This window comes from Montipora capricornis, chromosome 11 (assembly GCF_036669925.1).
Source record: "Montipora capricornis isolate CH-2021 chromosome 11, ASM3666992v2, whole genome shotgun sequence".
Taxonomy (NCBI): Eukaryota; Metazoa; Cnidaria; class Anthozoa; order Scleractinia; family Acroporidae; genus Montipora; species Montipora capricornis.
In genome coordinates this window covers 30,436,273-30,456,272 of record NC_090893.1, presented here as the reverse complement: position 1 = coordinate 30,456,272, position 20,000 = coordinate 30,436,273, and the positions used below count along the sequence as shown (strand labels likewise).

General features: G+C 41.2%; 1 protein-coding gene across 1 annotated transcript in view; it reads left to right on the top strand.

The window, feature by feature from the left end:
- Window positions 1-20,000, top strand: part of LOC138023349 (uncharacterized) — a 21,029-nt gene that overhangs the window by 736 nt on the left and 293 nt on the right. The window contains exons 2-15 of the mRNA XM_068870362.1: window positions 414-552; window positions 2,670-2,995; window positions 4,304-4,445; window positions 5,502-5,824; window positions 8,025-8,166; window positions 8,506-8,831; window positions 9,950-10,091; window positions 11,553-11,908; window positions 12,576-12,720; window positions 15,065-15,393; window positions 17,081-17,222; window positions 17,923-18,245; window positions 18,799-18,940; window positions 19,941-20,000. The exon at window positions 19,941-20,000 is cut by the window's right edge and continues 293 nt beyond it. Of these exons, the coding sequence (XP_068726463.1) occupies window positions 414-552; window positions 2,670-2,995; window positions 4,304-4,445; window positions 5,502-5,824; window positions 8,025-8,166; window positions 8,506-8,831; window positions 9,950-10,091; window positions 11,553-11,908; window positions 12,576-12,720; window positions 15,065-15,393; window positions 17,081-17,222; window positions 17,923-18,245; window positions 18,799-18,940; window positions 19,941-20,000 (3,037 nt within the window). The remainder of the gene's footprint in view (window positions 1-413; window positions 553-2,669; window positions 2,996-4,303; window positions 4,446-5,501; window positions 5,825-8,024; window positions 8,167-8,505; window positions 8,832-9,949; window positions 10,092-11,552; window positions 11,909-12,575; window positions 12,721-15,064; window positions 15,394-17,080; window positions 17,223-17,922; window positions 18,246-18,798; window positions 18,941-19,940) is intronic.

Below are 20,000 nucleotides of genomic sequence, written 5' to 3'. Positions count from 1 at the left end.
TCTGCGATGGCAGTGCAATGGTAATCAAATTGTTTGTAGACAAAATAAAGTAATGATTGTGAAAGGATAAGTGGCAGTGCTAGACCTGCCAGGATAAGCCATTGAGGCGTTAGCCTTGGTAACCCATTCGGACGTGGTTTCGATCTCCACTGGACAGAGATCTTTTCTTGTGGCCGCTTATTTCCATGACTAGGATCAACACTTGGATGGCTGTAATGGATTTCTAGTACTACAAGTTACCCTTTTATAGTTAACTTTGCTGTTATTCAGTTCTACGAGTCTAACTTAACTTTTTAAGGTGCACAAATATAGCTAAAGTCAATATAATATATATAACTGTCTCAAGACTTCAAAAGAAGTTTTTGCTTTTCCTGAATTGTCATTATCTTTTTTATTCTTTTTACCCTTTTCAGACCTTCGAAGGCAACACGGACCGCCACTCAATAGTTTATCACCAGTTTCTGAAACCATTCACAGCTGTTTACGTGCGCCTGTATCCGAAGACTTGGTATGGCTGGATTTGCTTAAGAGCAGAGTTGTACGGCTGTGCAGGTATACCGCACGCATGCATCATTTGAAGCAGTTTATAGACAAACTGAGTCAATTGTTATTAGGGAAGATTTCATTGTTCTAAGAAATACGATGGATATTGGACATGTCTACTTGAGTAGTTCCGTCTTTCCTGTATCACTATTATCATCATCATCATTATCATCATCATTGTCGTCATCATTGACGTCATCATCGTCATCATCAACGGCTACGAGAACACCATAAATTTGCATATTTAGTGGGCAAAAACAATAGCTTTGCACGCCCTGCACGTGCATTTTACATTTTGATACATTTTTTTGCCGTTCTCGTCTTGACTACGACGTGAAATGATCAAATTTGAGGTCATGTGGAGGCCAGAGCACACGACGATGAATTTCAATTTTCTCTCTAAATATCCACACCGTTCTCATCAACTTTATTATTGGATTGTGTATTCACACAATCCAAGCCGAGCGACTTGGAGTAATCGCAAAATTATTGCAGTAACGGGAAATAATATTTTTAGACAACGTTCTCGTAGCCGTCGTGGTCGCCCTTGCTTAAGGTCCCTCTTAAGTAAGGACGACGAAGACGGCTACTAGAACGTTGTCTGAAAATATTATATACCGTTAAGACCCGTTCAAAGGGTTTCAACGTTTGCTTTAACATGCATTCAACAGTTTATTGAACCAAATGTTTGGTGCGTTTTGAGCAGGTCGTCCAACATTGTTGAAAGAGTAAAAATGTTGAAAGCGTGTTGAATCAAGTTTAAATCGGTTTAAACTTTCATTCTACATCTATTGAACTTTTCCTTTGTTCTCGAAAATGTTGAATGGTGTTGAGGCCGTTTGAAAACTCTGTTCAACAATTGTAGAACACACGCATGCTCACATCAGGGGCTCGTTTCTCGAAAGTCCCGAAAACTTTTCGGGCCCGAAAAGCCATTTGTGAAATTGCGAACCGCTTGTTTTAGAAAGCCGATCTTTTAACATGTTTTCAAGGCAACAAAAAGAAAAATAACTGTGAAGTTTGACGAATTAAATCCTCTCCGTTCTTGAGATACAAAGGGAATTGTGACACCCGAAAACGCCCCGTAAAGTTTCGGGACTTTTGAGAAACGGGCCCCTGGCCGCAAAAGTCAATACGGCATAGTTTATCTGGACGAGAGAGACTGGTTTCTAGCTCTTAGTTCCTCGCAATCAAATTTCGCGAAAATGTTGGTTTTTTTGTTGGCGCAATTTTGGAACTGTTTGAACAACCTCCGCACAACTTTGTTTTTGCATCCAACATTTGCCCAACATCCGTTCAACTTTTGTTGAAATGAATGTTGGTCAAATGTTGAAACCGTCTAAACGAGCCTTTACTATAATAATTTTGCGATTACTCTGAGTCACTCGGCTTGGAAAGTGTGAGTCCCCATTAAAATTGGCGAGAACGGTGTGGATTTTGGGAGAAAATTGAAACTTCATCGTTAGGGGCTCTCGTCCTCCACATGACCTCAAATTTGATCATTTCGCGTCGTTGTCAAGTTGAGAACGGCAAAGAAATGTATCAAAATGTAAAACGCACGTGCAGGTCGTGCAGAACTGTTGCTTTTGCTGATTAAACCCATCGTTATGTGGCGTTCTCGTAACCGTCGTCTTCGTCCTTGCTTAAGGTCCCTATTATGATCATTATTATCGTTATCATTGTCGCTATCTTCAGTGTTCACCAGTCATAAGGTAACTGAGTCAGATGTCTCCTTTCCAACCAGTCTGCAGGTTGTAATCCTGGGGCCAGTTGTTCAAAAGCTGATTAACGCTAATCTCAGGTTAAAAATTAACAAAGGAGTTTTATTCTCTACTCCCAAAGGCTGTTCAAGACTGATATTCTGTAAAACGTTACCTTAGAAGAAGTCAATCTTGAAAAACAAAAATAATCAATGGAAACTTTCACCAAAACGTTGAAAACAAAAGTTCACGCTAACCTGGATTAAGTTAATCCGCTTTCGAACAACCGGGATCTGGACATTGATCAGTTTAACACTTACCTCTGCACATCACCATTCCATAAAATATATCTCCTCATCTGTTCAATTTTGGGTGTTCCAGTTGCTTAAAACTTCTTATTACAGAATATATTTCTTCTTTGTATAGCGTCGCGGTGTAACAACGCTCTAGGCATGCGCAACGGACGCATTCCCAATGACAAAATCACAGCCTCGTCCATACGTGATGTTTACCAAGCTGCTTGGCTCGGAAGACTGGCGAGGCAAAAAACCGGAAAGTACATCGGGGGATGGTGTGCCAAATACAGGAATTACAACCAGTGGTTTAAAGTGGACTTTGGAAAATTGATGAGAATAAGGAAGATAGCCACACAGGGTAGACAAGATGCTCGTCAATGGGTTACTTCATACTATGTGTCGTTCAGCGCAGATAACGTCCATTGGGCTGTGTACAGGTTCAAAAGTGCTGATAAGGTAACGAGTACGAGTGATTTTGTATGATCTGGCCAAATAGGCCTTACCAAGAGGGGACAAAGTAAGAGAGCGGATCCCCATGCCCGATCATAGTTTTTTAAAATCTAATTTTAGTCTCGCCAAGCTAGTTTTAAGTTTTCATTCCCAATATCGCGCGGTTAGATGATCATGGCCGCGGAGAGGCTGGCTTCCTTTTGCCTGCACTTTTGTTTTTTGCCTTTGTGACGTCTTTGTCAGTTTCGTCCGTTTCTTCGTCGTCAGAGGGATAATTGTCGCTTTCAGAGTCTACGCTTAAATGTTTCAGAGCTCACGCTTACAGAGAGCACGTTCATAACTCTCGCTTTGAGAACTCGTGCTTTCACATTCAACATCTTTCTCCGAAGAGCTCGCATCTCGGTTTTCTGTTGATTCAATGTCACTTTTCCGCTCTTTTCAAAATCAAAGTTTTTAGATTCGTCGACGAAAGTGATCCCTACTACAGAGGCCATTTTTTCCACAACCCGCTCAAGCCACGCATATTTTACGTCATTACGACTGGCCAATCAGGTGCCTGCTTAGCTGAAGCATGCGCTAAAATTGACCTTTTGCAAATATTCTCAAAGTCCAAAAACAATAGAGCATTTTCAAATTCTCACGGCTGGACTGGATCTAGCATGAAATGGAGGCTAATGCGGGCAAATCTTTTCACACACAAATAAATTTGCCCGCATTAGCGTCCATTTCATGCCAGTTCCAGTCCAGCTATGACAATTTGAAAATAGTCTATTGAGAGGAGGCAGTACGGCACAGTGGATAAGACGCTTGAAATTTGGATACCCCGAGTTCAAAACCCTCTCTCACCATTAGTTGGATTTGATCTGAGTAGTCCCTCTTGTAAATAGTCAACGGGTTTGTCTCCGGCCAGTTGGGATTCTCTAAGTTATTGCTGTTGTTGTTCTGTTCTGTTGTGTGTCATTGGCTATGAGATGCGGGAACGGTATTTTGGCTCGTGAGGTTTGGTTATTGGGAACAGAGAGATGCTTTTCACGAAAAACAAAAACAAAAAAACTTCTTGTTCCTGGGTTCACCTTCAGTTGAAGTAATTGACGGACGATGGGCAGAGCATGAGAGGCGAAGACCTCAATGTGGCGGTCGTGATAGATAAGGTCTACTTAATCTGGAGATTATCCCTACTTCGGTAATGGTTAGGGTGGGGTAGGTAAGGAACACTCATACGACAATAGTTACTTGACATTGCTTTATTATATGTTCTTACTATTAAAACACGCAATTGCAATTTGTGCTTTGTTTGGACTTTCCTTGAAACAGCTCTTCCAAGCAAACCGCGATCAAAACAGCATTGTTGTCAACGCTCTCAGTCCTTCTGTTAGATGCCAGTTTATTCGTCTCAACCCAAGAGGCTGGTACAGTCACCCGTGCATGCGAGTCGAATTTTATGGATGTCCGGCCGGTGAGTTATGTTTCCTCCCTCAGTTGAATAAACACCCTCATAGAAGAACCTGGAATTTAGTAAAATGCTAGGCGAAAATTTTCATTTTATACCTCCCTTACATAAGAACCAGGTTAGCCTAAAAGTTAAACAGGTTCTTATTTTGGAAAATGACCTTGAAATAAATACCATTTTTATAAGAACCTATTTAGCCAAACTTGGAAGAATCTAGGTGCTTTTATGCGGGTGTTTATTGTGGTCAATTGACTACTGAATGACTGACTGACTGATTACCCCTCATTGTCTTTGACAATAAGGATTAAATCCACCGGTCTCGGCCGACCACCGAGATATCTATAGTCGACCTCATCGTCTGAAGAAGACCAGCAGTAAGCGGTCGAAACGTCGCGAATCGTGAGACAAATGATCGCACGTCTTATTATTTATTTACCACAACAATGACCAAGAATTGCCGTTACGTGAAACATTGTTGTAGAGTCCCTCAGCCTAAGAAGATGTTGAAACCGGTTTGAGTTACCTAAAAGAGCGGAGGTTTTCTTAGCCTCACTCTGAGACTAAATATCGTTGTATCGACGCCGACCTGAAAATAATGCAATACTCTACTTGCACAAATCCCATAATACACCTGTTTTATCCCTTCCCCCCCCCCCCCCCTACCCAAAAAAAAAATGCATAGGTATTGTCTCCAATTTCTCTTGGGACATCTTCATCTTCATGTCCCAGGAGAAATTGCAAACAATGATTATGCAAAACTTTGAGGGGGAAGAGAGGTGTATTATGGGATTTGTGCAAGTAGAAAATGGTCTCTGACCACAGATCATATTAGTGGTTTCGGTGATTTTAAAAATTGCGATGAATTTGATAGCTCGTTCAGCTAAAATCATTTTGGTTGGAAGAAATGTTTAGAATTAAAAACAATTAAGACTGCCACTTTTTACTACAAATTTAACAAGTTTATCGGTTTTTCCTTGAGTCTGCCCGGATGTAATTTATTCTGTTTTTTGTAACGTTGTTGTCGGAGGTATCACTAATCAATGAGTCTCTGATTACGTCTAGATCGCTGTGACGTTCCACTCGGTCTCCAAGATGGCCGCGTCACTCGCGCCATGTTCACCGCGTCTTCTATGATCAATCAATATTACGGCCCCTGGAGTGCCAGACTGCAAGCTCGGAACCATGGTCAATATAAAGGAGGCTGGGTTGCTAAGCACAGAGACACCAAGCAGTGGCTACAGGTTGACCTGGGAACTGTTGCTATTGTGAAACGTATCGCTACACAGGCGCGTTACGATGCTAATCAGTGGGTGACGTCATATACTCTCTCTTTCAGCAACAACGGAGTCAAGTTTTACCCTTACAAGCAGGGTAGAACGATAAGGGTAAGGGTATTGTTGGGTCTTTGCGGCTTGTAGCGTTTACATGATTGTTGTCGTCTTTAACAGCCGCATGCACGTGACGTCACATGAACCAATCCGAGCGTGACAGCATTGCAACTTGTTATTGCGTCCCTACAGCGGGAACGCCTCTTTTAATTCGTTGTGATCGATCTTGTCCGCTGCCTTTGCGGTCGTATCCAAAAACATACTTCTGTTTCTTGTTCATCCAAAAAAATCCCTTAGGAATCTTCCTTCCTAACCGTTATTTTCTCTTACCTATTGCTTTAAAGTGACCTCCTTGTATTCCGTATTATTGCAAACTAAATCATTGGATAATGCAATTCTAGAGTTTTGATTGGCATCATGGTATGTACTGGAAATCGTATGAACGCGAGTGCATTTCGTGATTTATGGGCACGAGTGCTGTTTTGAAAGTTCTCAAAATTGCACGAGCCGTAGGCGATTGCAATTTGAGAACTTTCAAAAAATAAGGAGTTACCATAAATCACGAAATGGACGAGCAGGTTCATACGATTTTTTATTTATTATATTCTCAACAAAATTACTCAAACGCGCTACTTTATTCGTGCTCGTATTCTCGTAAGACTGTACACATCAGTCTTTTTGTTTCCCTTTACGAAATAAAGTAGGGAGGATTCATCCATAATTTGTTGCGTTTTAAATAAAATAATTAATCTAATTCCACTGGAGCTTGTTGGATATGAGATAATTATAGCCAAATCGGCGCGAAGCGCCTCGTTGGCTATCTGTCATCTCATATCCAACGCACGCTCTTGGAGTAATTGTTAATTACATGATAGCGATCTTCGTCTTTGCGGTAATTTGCGACAGTGATTAGGTGGCAGTATTCTCTATTTTCGAATTCCCCATAATACACTTTGTTTGCCCCCCCAAGTTTTGCATAAACTATTGTTTTCAAATGCTCTTGGGGACACTGCATATTCCCAAGAGCATTTGAAAACAATGGTTTATGCAAAATTTGGGGGCCAAACAAAGTGTATTATGGGGAATTCGAAAATAGAGAATGAAGAGGCAAGTTATAAATGTAAACGATGTTCGGTGTCATCATGTTGCCATGGAAATTAAAATAACTGATGTAGTTGACAAAAAATTTGGTTTTATCAACGGAGTTGATAATGTAAATTGGCCACCGTACAGAGATTCTAAAAACCAAAATTTTTGTAGTACTACTTGCCCACCAACGCAGCACCACAGTTTCTGTAGAAACTAGCGCCTTCATTCATTTGATGTAGTTGACAGTTATGCATTTTCACATGTTCAGTTTTTCCCGGTTTGAATCTCAGATTCTGGAGGTCACATGACACTGCGTAGTTGTCAAATATTCTAATCGTCAGGCTCCAGATGTTCAAAGAGTGGATAGAGCGGTTTTCAATTAAGCGTCGAAAGTAATTAGCGAATTGCTTTGTGTATGATTACTTCACTCAGCGATTTGTTCAAAGTTCTCGCGCCTTTTTTTCAACCAATCAGAAGTAAAACGAAACCTATCGTGGCTCGCGCGTGCACCTTTTCCAGCGCTTTGTGTCGGCTATGTGTAATTGCTTCGAGTTTTGATTGATTTACCGGATTGTCTCCGCCCTTTTTGATTGGCCAAAATAAGTACTTTGGTTTTGGTTTTACGACACTGGATTGAAACTCGCTCTAACTTTATAGGGTGGTTAAGTCTTAATTCGACAGTTTCAAGTGCTAAGATTTCCGTATTTGCTCACGAAATGGAGAATATGCGCACTCGAAGCACATCTTTTTAAAGAAATGTACGAAAACCTTTGCAAACGTTTCACGTGGAGGATATTTTACTTTGGATGGCGACTTTTATTTGCTGGATAAAGTCATCAGGCCCGGGTTCCTCGAAGCATGGTTAGCGCTAACCAGCGTTAAGTACCACGGAAACCTACAAGTTTCAATACCTCTTAACCAATGGTTAGCGCTAACCAGGCTTCGAGTAACCGGCCCCTGGCCTTTTAACAACTGAAGCCAATCAAACATTTTCGAGAGTTGTTTTTATTTCTTTTTCTATGTTACCTTTGTTTTCTGACACGTATGGATCCCAACTACGAGGGAAACAATAGCTAGGTTATGTTCTTGCATCTACGTGAGTTCTCATCTAAATCACTTGTCCTGTTCTCTTTCACCATTACTGAATCATTTGTCTCCTTCGCTGCAGGTATTCCAAGGAAACTATGAACGCTATTTAGTTGTAGTTCACCGGCTGCGACCGCCAATCAAGGCACGTTACATACGCGTTCATCCTAGGTCTTGGTATGGCTATGTCGCCATGAGGCTTGAATTGTATGGATGCAGACTTGGTAAGTTATGTTGTTTTGAAGGGACCCTGTCGTATAAAATCAATCCAATTAAAAATACCGAAGTTACAATTGCGCTCTTTGGAATGGAAAATGCCTTAAAACGGTGTAAGAGAGACAGACAATCTGAGGGAACTCTAGGGCTCAAAAGTCTCATGGAAAATTCGTTAGTATTTTTTTGTGATAAATAAGGAATGAAATTATGGCGCCAACACATTATATTTAAGTACCGTTTGGCATTTACGTTATTCTCAAACTTATTGAGACTGATTTTAAGAATTGACTTCTGTTATGGTAAATGACCAATCGGAACCATCCTTGTATCAATTTTTCGTTTCACAGGAAAGATGTGCAACCGTCCAATGGGATTGCAAAACCGCCGTTTGAAGGACAGTCAGATGACGGCGTCATCCGAGATAAATGTCTACTCCGGAGCGTCTCGAGCACGGCTGAACATCCGCCGCCAAGGGCGCCTCAGCGGTGGGTGGCAAGCTGCGTACAATAACCGATACCAGTGGATTCAGGTTTTCTTCATTTCACCCGCGAAAATAATTAGAATTGCAACTCAAGGACAGCAAGACAAGAACCAGTGGGTCACGCAATATGTCGTGTATCACAGCTTGAATGCTGTCAGCTTTAAGCCTTATCAGGAACGAAATAACATCAAGGTGAGTGTGTTTCTCTTTGAATTGTTCGAGAATCTAGGGATTTCAAGTAAACACCACAGTAAATATTCTTTTCAGGGAAATGGTGTGGCTCAGAAATTAGGGCGTAGGATTCAATGTGTTTGCGCCGGTTTCAGATCCCGCTCTTACTCCTGGCTGGCTTTGTTTTCTGTGATCCCGAATCCCGAGCTCATTTCCACTTCTCTCACCACATTATGTTTTGCTTGAATCTTCAGTTTAGTAAGGTGGTGGGCCTGTGGACTACCTGGCTAGCGAGCAGTTCCACAAGCCATTTGAATTTATTTTTTGATTAAGATCTGTAACAACTACAGCAACAACACTTTTTACCCCACAAATAAGAAATTAAATGAATATATCGAGTTTACAAAGTTGGTGCACACAATAGCACACACACAAAAAGGCAACTTTAAACGCGGTCTTAAGTGTGAAAATTCTCTCGATTTAGAATTTGTGCAATCAGGCTAGAGAAATCAGTTGAAATCAAACTTGCTTTAACGTAATAATACTCTTTGTCTTTGTCCATCTCAGCTTTAGCCGAAAGGAACAACACACAAGCAGTGGTGGCAAACACTGAGATACAAACGCATCCTTTGCAATTATATTGACTTAACGTTTCGTATGTTTCAACATTCAACATCAAAAGTGATACTTAATCCTTGCCGTTGGCCCTTTTTAAAATGTTGGTTTGTCATTAATTAGCTATTTATATTGTATTTTTATTAGCCACTTACCTTACAAATACCATTAAATTTTACTGTTAACTGTCACTTCTGAGAATGTACCTTGAGGCATATGAAACGGTGAAGTAAAATATAATTTCCAAGGAAACTTTGTATCTAAGTTTTTTCTCCGCTGCTTGTGTGTTGTTTCATTAGTTTTTACATGTAAACGTCGATTTCAGCCTAGAGAATTCGGCGAACGCCATTCTTTATTAAAGGCCGTGAGCCAGACATTTAGTCTTGAGTAAGCTCTTCAGGGAACTCAGGAATAGCCCATCAGTTCACCAACTTAGATATCGTCTAATTGAGCCAATTACCAGCTGCGTTTACTCGTCGACCATTCTTTAATTCCTTCGTAACTGTTTCTTTTTTTAATCTTAGTATTTCACAGGCAACAGAGACCAAAACACCATTGTCAGTCATCCCTTTATCCCTGCTCTTAAATGCCGCTACATCCGAGTTCGTCCCTGGGGATGGTATCGATATATTGCCATGAGAGTGGAGTTTTATGGATGTCTAACAGGTAGAGTAAAGATCGTAAACAATGGGAAAACCGATTTTTTTTCTAAGAAAACGTGTGTTTGGATTAAAACCGGACTCTTGTTCGTTCATTATCCAGTAGTACTTACCACAATTTTCACATAAACCACTCTGCATACAGTGGGAATGATTCAAGCAGCAGTTCGCAGGTCATTCTTAACATCAACTGTGTGGTGTATGAACTGTGCTGTATGAACTACGTATTATCAACCTTGATCTCCCAAAGGCCCGTTTTAGCGGATTCAACCAACATAATTTTAGCGGATGTTGGGCAAGTGCTGAAATCGAAAATAAAGTTGTGCGTAGGTCGTTCAAACTGTTCCAAAAGTCAACAATGGTGCCCAGTTTTTCATTGCATAAACAGTTTCATGTGCGCATGCGCGAGTTGATGATTACGTTGGTGACAAGGGAGCGAAAGAGAATCTATAAAGCTCGTATCAATTAGGCCTTCCAAGATAAAACAACTCACCAGTTGAAATGTCTATCCCTATGAATCTCAGCAGTTTGAGCCTTTCAAGTACATTGGGAGATGTGGTCATACACATGTATTTTATCTCACGAGCATAAAGTAAGCGCTCTCATCACAAAGTGAACTCCAGATGTTTTCTTTGGTTACCGGCCTCTATATTGGTGGACAACGTGGCGTCTCCATAAAGATCTCAAAAAGTTGCGTGAAACGCTTCGACAAATAACTCAGAAACGATGTACCTCACAGACCTGAGAATTGGAGAAGTGCTTAAAAGATTTGCTTGCTACAACATTCCAAGTTCTTGGCCTTTTTCAGTGAACGATTTCGAATAAATTTTTTTGTTGCGTGACAGTGATAACCACATCATCGCATAACCACAATTCCTTGCGCCTTTGGCCACAACCCCTTGCGTTTCGAAGAAAAATGTGTTCTTCTCCCGATTAGACAGCTGCCTCGCTCGTTCACTCCAGGCTTACTCACTGCGGCAGCAATTAGGAACTTAAATAAAGGAGTAAAATAAAGTAAAGTAGACCTTATTTAACGTCGATAACTCGTAACAGTAACTTTTAATCACTGACAAACCTGAGGTCGACGGTGCGCTCATTTTACTCCCCCCACTCCATCAGTGCTCCGTTTTACGGGTATTTAAAGCTACGTAGCTACACGGAAAGGAAAGGAGTCGAAACAAGGATGCGAGATCCGGGAATCGAACTCAGGACCTCTTGCACCAAGGCCGCGCACTAACCGACTGTGCCATCCTTGCTCCTATATAATAACCGCATTTTATCATACCTCCTCTGCCAAAGTAGCCCCTTTTCTTCTCTCCTTGGCACTTATATTCAAATGGACCATTTTTCTTACAATAAGTGCGAAAAATCTGAAAAATTGTAGTTCCCATATCCCTTGGCCAAACAAACAGATCGTTAGCTCTTTTCAGTAGAAAAGTGGTAAGTATAAATAATTAATGACATCTAGTTACTCTGCTTATTTCGTTCTCTTTGTTCACAGACCGTTGTACAATGCCTCTCGGTATGGAGGACGGACGAATCGTGTCGGGCCAACTTCGGTCCTCGTCTTCGTACAATTACAATTACGGTCCCGAACGAGCGCGACTCAACATCCACGCAGCCAATAGCCGAACTGGAGGTTGGTTTGCCAAGTACAGAAGGAGCAGCGAATGGCTGGAGATCGACTTAGGACAAATGAGTGTCGTTAAGGGCATCGCTATGCAGGGGAGAAGAGAAGCTACGCAATACGTGAAAAGTTACACCCTGGGTTATAGTAAGACTGGCTTGCAATTTAAGCCGTATGTGGCTTATGGCAAAGTTAAGGTGAGGTTACATCTTAAATTCGCGCCTCTTTATTTAACCTAGCCTCCGTTGCTGGTGGTATTGATGGCGCGAGAGGCAAATTAGCCGCGCGGAGAATGGGGCGGGCCGCTGTGGAATACCCAGCGCCCCTCCCCATTCTCCGTATGATTTCTGTATTTGCATTTAACAATTAGACCCGTAGCCCGCAAGGGCTACGGGTCAATAGCCCATGCATGAGGAGAAGCCGAATGGGCTATTGACCCGTGGCCGTTGAGGGCGAGGTGGCTAATTGTTTTAGTGTCACCCAACTAGTCGGACAGAAAAGGCAATAACAAAGTTGGCAAATGCAAGTTGAAGAGATATTTATTTGGGAATAAAACGTAAGAAAGCGTCACGCTTTTCGCTACTCGAGGACTATCACTAATAGTCCTCTAATAGCGTAGCAAATCAAAATGCAGGATTTGCATTAGTCCTCTAGTTGGGTGATACTAATATAATTTAGGTAGCATTCACATTTAAATGATATGGAAATACCTGGAACAAACCGTTTTATTCCCAAAGGGTTTGAATTGGGTACAACATTGAGTCAACCCGATATTTGGTCTATTACTAGTTTGGCCAATCACAACTTGTACAAACGAATGTTACCTTGCACGTTTTCAAACTTCAAACCTTTGTTTTACTTCAGCTTTTCCGTGGAAACTATGACATCTATCACACGGTTACTAACGGGATAATACCACCGATCAGAGCGCGCTTTGTACGAATCTATCCAAAGACTTGGTACAGCTACATCACATTGCGTGTTGAGTTGTTTGGATGCCGATATCGTGGTAAGTGTGGATACTTAATTTTTGTTTTGCCATTTGTTGCTGTTTTGGAGGTGCAAGTATTTGATTATTGAAGTACATTGCCTCGGCTATGATTGCCGCTTTTTCAAATTAACTTCAAGAGCGAAGTTGCGGGATGGCAATTAGGTTCGCTTCGTTTCTATGAATGAGAGAGATATTCCCACTGGTTGGCTCATTTGGTAGAGCAATGGACTATGTTGCAGGAGTTGGTTGTTTTGAATCATCTACCGGTTCAGCACGCAGGGTCTTTAAAAAATAACACAGGGAAAGTCCTGACTTTACAATTACATCTGCTAATAGTTCCACTATCAAGTCTTTTTGGATAACAACATTGAACTGTGGGCCCCCTCTCTCGACCCTCGTCTAGTACTAAAAATACTCTGGCACGGTAACGAAGCCTCTCTTTTTCTGAGAAGTGTTTGTTATCTATTCCATGGTGTTGTCTTTTAGTGTTTTGGGCAGATGCACCTGTGTTTTTCCTAATTGATTGTAAGCTTCATAACAATAAGTATGACAACGTCCCCCAAGAAGCTCCCAGCGGTGGGAGTAATAAATGTACACCACTCTACTCAAGAGAGGATGATCTCAGAGAACGGATCCACCATACATGGGCCTTTTCCAATGATAGGTTTTCAAAATCTAATTTCAGCTACGCAGCTATTTTTAGGGAGGCGCGTGATTGACCAGTTGTAACGAGGAAATGAAATTTTAAATATGCGAGGCATTGGGAACGAGATCATAAATTAGATTAAAAAAAAACTGTGATGGTGCATGGAGATCCGTTTTCTTACCTCATCCTCTCTCGCGTTATTTCAATAAAAAGTACAAAGCCTGTTATGTGCTTGGTTGCTTTCGGTTTTGCCACATAAACGAGGCTAATGGGTCATTTTGTATAAAATTGACCCTTAAGCCTCTTTTGCATGTAGTTTTAAACAAAAGAAAATGTGCCTGCAGGCTCAACTCCAATAAGGTCAATTCTATGTACGCAATGAAACGAGCCTGGGAATGGGAAGAAGCGGAATTTGGTTGAAACGAAAGCGACATTTCGGTCTTGACCGGAACAAATCGACCACCTAATTATTCTGGTAGGACTAAAACTAAGACTACCAGATAGCAAAAGAGGTGTTAAAAGCCCTGGTTCGTCTAAAAGCCGAACATAATATTTGTACGGTTAGGTTAACCTTGAGGAAGTGACTTTTTGCATGGTGACTCGGAGGTTGTCGGAAAATATCCGAGTGCCCCTTTGCAGGAGCCGAACTTACGACCTTCCGATTATGAGTTCGGATGCTCTACCATTGAGCTATAGCATACTTGTGGGAGCTGGGCCTCATTAAACCGGTCCTTGTGACAATAGGCCATTTGTGTAGGTTTCGAAGTGAGTCTTGGTGCTCAACTATTGTAATGGAAATGAGTTTAATTTGCATAAGAATACGCAACTCATTTCCATTTGAATGGTTGTGCACCAGGACTCGCCTTAAAACTGAAGCATGCAGCAAATCGGAAATGGGCTATTGTGTGGCACAACTGCTAGGAGTGCCGGAAATTGTCGAAATGTTGCATTCTTGGTATATTGTTATAGAGGAGATGAGACTAATAATCGGAGTGCGGAGGTTCGACTCCTGCAAGTTAGCGTTCGATCTTTTCCCAACTCTTCCCGATTTCCCATCGAAAAGTCATTTCTTCAAATCATCCACCGGGGTTAACATGTGTCATTTGCTCTAGAGAAATTTTGTTTGTTACCACTGTAATTGACGAAGACACGTTTGGTTCCTATTGACGAAGCAATAAAGCAAGGAGGCAGTGTGGCCTAGAGGCTAGGATGCTTGCCATGAAATCTCGAGCCCCCGGGTTCAAGACCGTTGTTGACCACTCGTTGAATTTGTTCCCGGTAGTCCCTGGTTCAACTTCTCCGCTGCACTTGTAAATAGCTGGTTTGCCTCCGGACAGTTGGGATTCTTAACAGTTGTTGTTTTTCTGTTCTGTTGTTTTGTTAATTATGTTTCATTGGCCGTGAAAAGCCCTTATGGGGAGTGGTCAATTGAGTATGTACGTGTGTATGTATATTTCAAGAGGGTAATGGTTTGACGAACTTTTCCATCCTGGATAGTCTATTCTCACTCTTTTCCCATAAGACAAACGGCTACTAATTTTGTTGCCGTTTTAAAACTTGTGAGGCCCATGAGAAGTTAAACATGAAAAGCAAAAGACAAAGTATACGGTTTGCGGTGCTGAGATTCAACATTTTCGAAAGAAAACTGTTAATTACAAGAAGGTTATGACGTTCACGTTAACACTTTAATAATCCATTTGTTTGCGTCTTTTATAGAACGATTTTACGATAAACCCGTTGGAATTGGAAGCAAAAAGATAAAGCCCACGGCCATGACGGCCTCGTCTCAGGTCGACAAATTCCATGGCCCGTCCCGTGCCCGTTTGAGAATAAAGAGTCAAGGGCGGTTGAAGGGGGCGTGGACTGCGCTTCACAATAAGCACAACCAGTGGTTGAAGGTCGACTTGGGACAGCCGACCTTATTAACAGGCATAGAGACACAAGGAAGTGCAGATAAAGCGGAGTGGGTGACAGCTTATTATGTGTACTACAGTATGGACGGAATGTACTTCTCCCGAGTCACACATTGGTGGGATTATATAAAGGTATATGCGAGATGTTTTTATTTAAAATATGGTATTATTGAAGGCTCGCATTGTTGTTACCCTGTGTGTAGGTTTACATGAAAGATGCGGTTGAAAGTGACAACTGTAAGGCATTGGTTGTACTTATTCTAGGATTAACCAAATCGAATAACATGAGTTACTATATTTTCGAACTCGGATAAATGACGTTTCCAACTTTGTGATTGGTTCACTCAGTCCCGGTTAGCAGGTCAGATACCGTATGACCTAATATGGAAACTGATTGTGTGTCAAGTGTTGTCAAACTGGAAATTGATTGCCTTTATTTATCAAGTGTGCAAGCGTTCGAAATTTAATGAAAATTTAATAAAACAATGAGTCCATTCGGGTTTGTTGGATATGAGACTGGTTATATCCTCCCTGGCCTTGTTGGCTATTTACCATCTCATATCCAATATAAGTTTAAGGTTATAAACAAAGAGAACATTCGATAGCAAGAGGGACTCTAACGTTTCCACTTTGCTCTTCACTACCGCTGATATCCGATGGACTAATGAATGAGGCAAGGTATTAAAAGTTCCCAATTTGTTAGAAGTATTCTTTTTTGTAATTTAAAGTTTTTATTGTCAAAAATATAACAATTACATGTGCGCAAAAAATACAACAAAAGATAAATGCGATACAAAGGAAACGGACTTAATCTGCTAAACAATAACCTTTCACATAAGAAAATAACCTACAGTTACAGTTTACACAATTTACACGGTATTTTAACGAAAAAACTCAACACAGCCCCAAAAGGTTAATCGTTTGAAATCGGTGCCTTAAAGGCCCACATTCGCCCAAAAGTCATTGCAAACCGTGACTGAATTTCGTGTAACACGAAATTACCTAAATATCTGACATGTTGTTTCCCGCGTGATTCTCCTGAGTGCCTTTAGCCAATCACATCACGTATTTAGACAAGTCGTCATTTGAAAAACAAAAACAAACGACCACAATGACTTTTGGGTGAAGGTGGGCCTTTAACCTTTATGTATCTGACACCCAGGATTTGTACTCAGTCCCTAGCCTGTGTACAGCCGCCCCCTCCCCTCAGAAAAATTCGGGGAAGCCCGTAAGAGTTTGGAATGTACATTGTGAAAGGCGTAAGGAAATGTCGCGTGGGATTTCAGTGGATGTTACTTAACGTTCTTCTAACAAATCTACGCAAAGAATGTCATTGCTCTCTGGAACCGTATATGACATACTTACGACGTAATATTTTAATATTGGGCGTAAAAGCTTGGAAAGTGTGCTGGTTGGTAAACTAAGGAGTATCAAGAAGCACAAGAACCATGCAAAAACCCTAATAAAACGGGATCTTTTGACAATGCCTTTTGAACATTTCCCGAGGCTCTACGGTGCAAAAACTCATGCAACGATTCTTTTTTTGGAGGGTCGTACCGATAAGTCGCATGAACTCGCCTTACAGCTTTTCTTTCGGTTTGATGAGAACGTCGAGTCACGCTTTCTAACAGGAGCTGAGTCGTTAAATTCACAGCACAACACAGAAGGAATCTCCTATTTTTAAAAATAGGGTCCTCACAACATGGTTGGTGTAGGAATTGGAATGGAATCAGAAAGGAATAATGGCCTTAACTTGGCATTTGCCACGAGGCATGGGTGTGATCTTTTGCCTTGACTATCAGTTTTCCTTTTTCTGTAGACTTTTACAGGAAACTACGATCAAGATGGCATTCAAACTCACTCTTTCGATCCCCCATTTGTGGCACGATTCGTAAAAATCGTTCCTCGTGGCTGGCGCTCGCGTATCTCCATGCGAATGGAACTGTATGGCGGAGCATGGTGTAAGTACAGAAAACTGATTCAGTTGTATAGTGGGCAGGTTACGGATTCTCACGGTTGGACTGGTCGAGCATGGAATCGCGGTCACCGAGAAAATAATTTAGCCTCCATTCAATGCTAGTTCCAGTCCAACCATGAAAATACGAAATTGTGGTAGAACACTTAAAGACATGTTGGTGACGTCTCCCTTGAAAGGTTTCAATGAACGCAACACTTTACTTTTCGTGATTCAATGACTGAAATGAAAGACAGACAAAAGCACAGGAAACTCTGACTATAAAATGGACAGAAATTCAAAAATTCGATTAACACCAATACAACACATACAAGATCTGTGTGGCATTCAAAACGAACAGAAAACTAAGTGCAATACGCCTGGTCGACTATAAAGTTGTTTCACTCGCCAGTTTCCCCTCCGCGTGACCTGTTCGCCTGCCAACATAGCCTAGACTAGGCATTTCTCGAGAATGGAGGATATCTTTGTGAAATACTCCTCTTGGATTAGAACACAAGTTTTAGAAGGTAGCTGTTAAAAAAAAAAAAACCGGAACGTCTCGTCCGGTTTTTAAAAATATGCCCCTTTTTAGAGCAAAGAAGCCATTAACTGATGGTTAACCCATGTGACCTACGTTTATGTTAGATTTCTTTGCTACGTTTTAGCGCTTGCTGGTAACACGTTTACCTGTGTGAAATTTTGTGTAGATAAGTGTGACGTTCCTCTTGGCTTGGAAGACCGCCGAGTTCCTGATCAACTCATGACTGCCTCGTCATTCTATAATTACTACGGCGCGGCGCGCAACGCGCGCTTACATCAGCGCCGCGTGGGAAGCATGGGCGGAGCATGGGTTGCCAAGCGCAGCGACAAACGTCAGTGGCTGAAGATTGACTTTGAAGGAGTCGTTCGCGCGACACGGATTTCCACTCAGGGTCGACAAAATTCGGATCAGTGGGTCATGACGTATTATCTAGAGTTCAGTATCAAGGGATACCGGTTTGTGACTTATAAAGAGAATGGAAAGACTAAGGTATGTGTTAAAGGTCATTATCTTAGGATATTTTGCACTGTATTTTTGCGTATCATCGAGATCAATTTGGGGTCCTGTTTTCCTCAGTAATTAGCAAAGTAGATTTGGTTTTAGGCGAACAGGGCTTAGCTTTAGCCTTAAGGCAACGTAAAATCAGAGAAAGAATGCTAAGAAAAGAAAAAGGTATCTGAAAGCAGGGAATGGCTTATATGTTCAGTCTTGCGGTCATATTTTTGTCGAAACGAAAGAATGCATTTGGATTAGAATAGAAATTAATTCCTTAGAGATTAATTCGAAGCACCAAAATAGCTTCCTCGGAGAGGGAGCAGTGCCGCGGAATGTAACCTTTTGAATCTCTTCTGGTTGTTCTCTTTGGGTGTGGCGCTTCCATTCTTCGAGCAATGGACTAATTTTCACGTAATTTTCCGGGAACATGTAATTCTGACGGACGAAGTGATCAGATCACAACAGATGTGATTAAGTGGTTTAGGGTTAAAGGTCAAGGGAAATGCGAAAAACACATTTGATGATTTTGATTGTTCCTTTCTCGCAGATTTTCCAGGGCAACTATGACCGCTATGTAGTGATAACGCATAGGTTTGCTCGTCCTGTGAACGGTCGCTTCTTCAAGATACATCCAGTCACGTGGCGTAGCTGGATTTCCATGCGGGTCGAGTTCTATGGGTGCGCAATCGGTGAGTAATTTGAAATTGCCTTCTTGAGGGCAGCAAAATCAAATATTTTCCTCAAGAGCGGTCATTCAAGGAAACCCATTCCAATTAAAAAAAGTAATAACTTTTAACACCAGAAATGATCTTCGGATACTTTCCTTCAGTAGCATTGTCTGGACAAGATTGTCTTGATTCTAGTGAGGCCTGTACTGCTCTCTTGTTAAAAAAACTCGTCATCATCTGATGATGCCGTGGATTAGCGAGAGCTCGGATATTTTAATCTTTTAATTTTTTTTTTTAACAAGACAGTAGTAGTACAGGCCTCACTCGAACCAAGACAATTTTACAAGAAATAAGAAAGCGTTTGCATACGAAACAAAAGAATTTCAGAACAGTTGTGATGTGTTACACCGCTGTATTGTTATTATACGAAACCCCTTTGAGTCAGAACAATAGGGTAAATTACACGCCACAATTATTCAAGATGGCGGCGCCCGGGAAATTTGAAAGAGAATGTTAGGGATTCTTTTCTTACACAAACACTTCTTTTGAAAATACATTTGACACATTTGAATTCAAGGATTATTTTCTCGGATTTTAACTATTCTTTAGTAAGAGTGGCGATTTCCTTAGTTCTTAATATTGGCCTGCATGAAGAAAAATGTAGACGCAAATATGGGAAAGCATTGAAAACTAGACCGAGGAAAACCAAAACCAACTTGCACGTGCGATTTTTTCGTCGCTTTGAGCAAGTTACACGGAATTGCTACGAATTTGGATTGGTTCATTGCGCTGTTTGCAGATACTGTGATTGGTCGAAGTAATTACTATGAAATTTGTTTTACAACACTCGATTGAAAACCGCTCTAAACAATATAATTCATGCTATATACATTATCAAGACGTTTCAAGTATTTCCTGGTCATGCTGGAGAATATCAGGTGTGGTTCATCAAAACACGTGGGAGCTCACTTACTGGTTTTGTGTATCTTATATCGATTTCGTTGCTTACTTTATACCTCAGGCCCGCGATGCGACAAACCTTTGGGGATGAAGAGTGGAGCAATTCGTTCCAATCAGATCA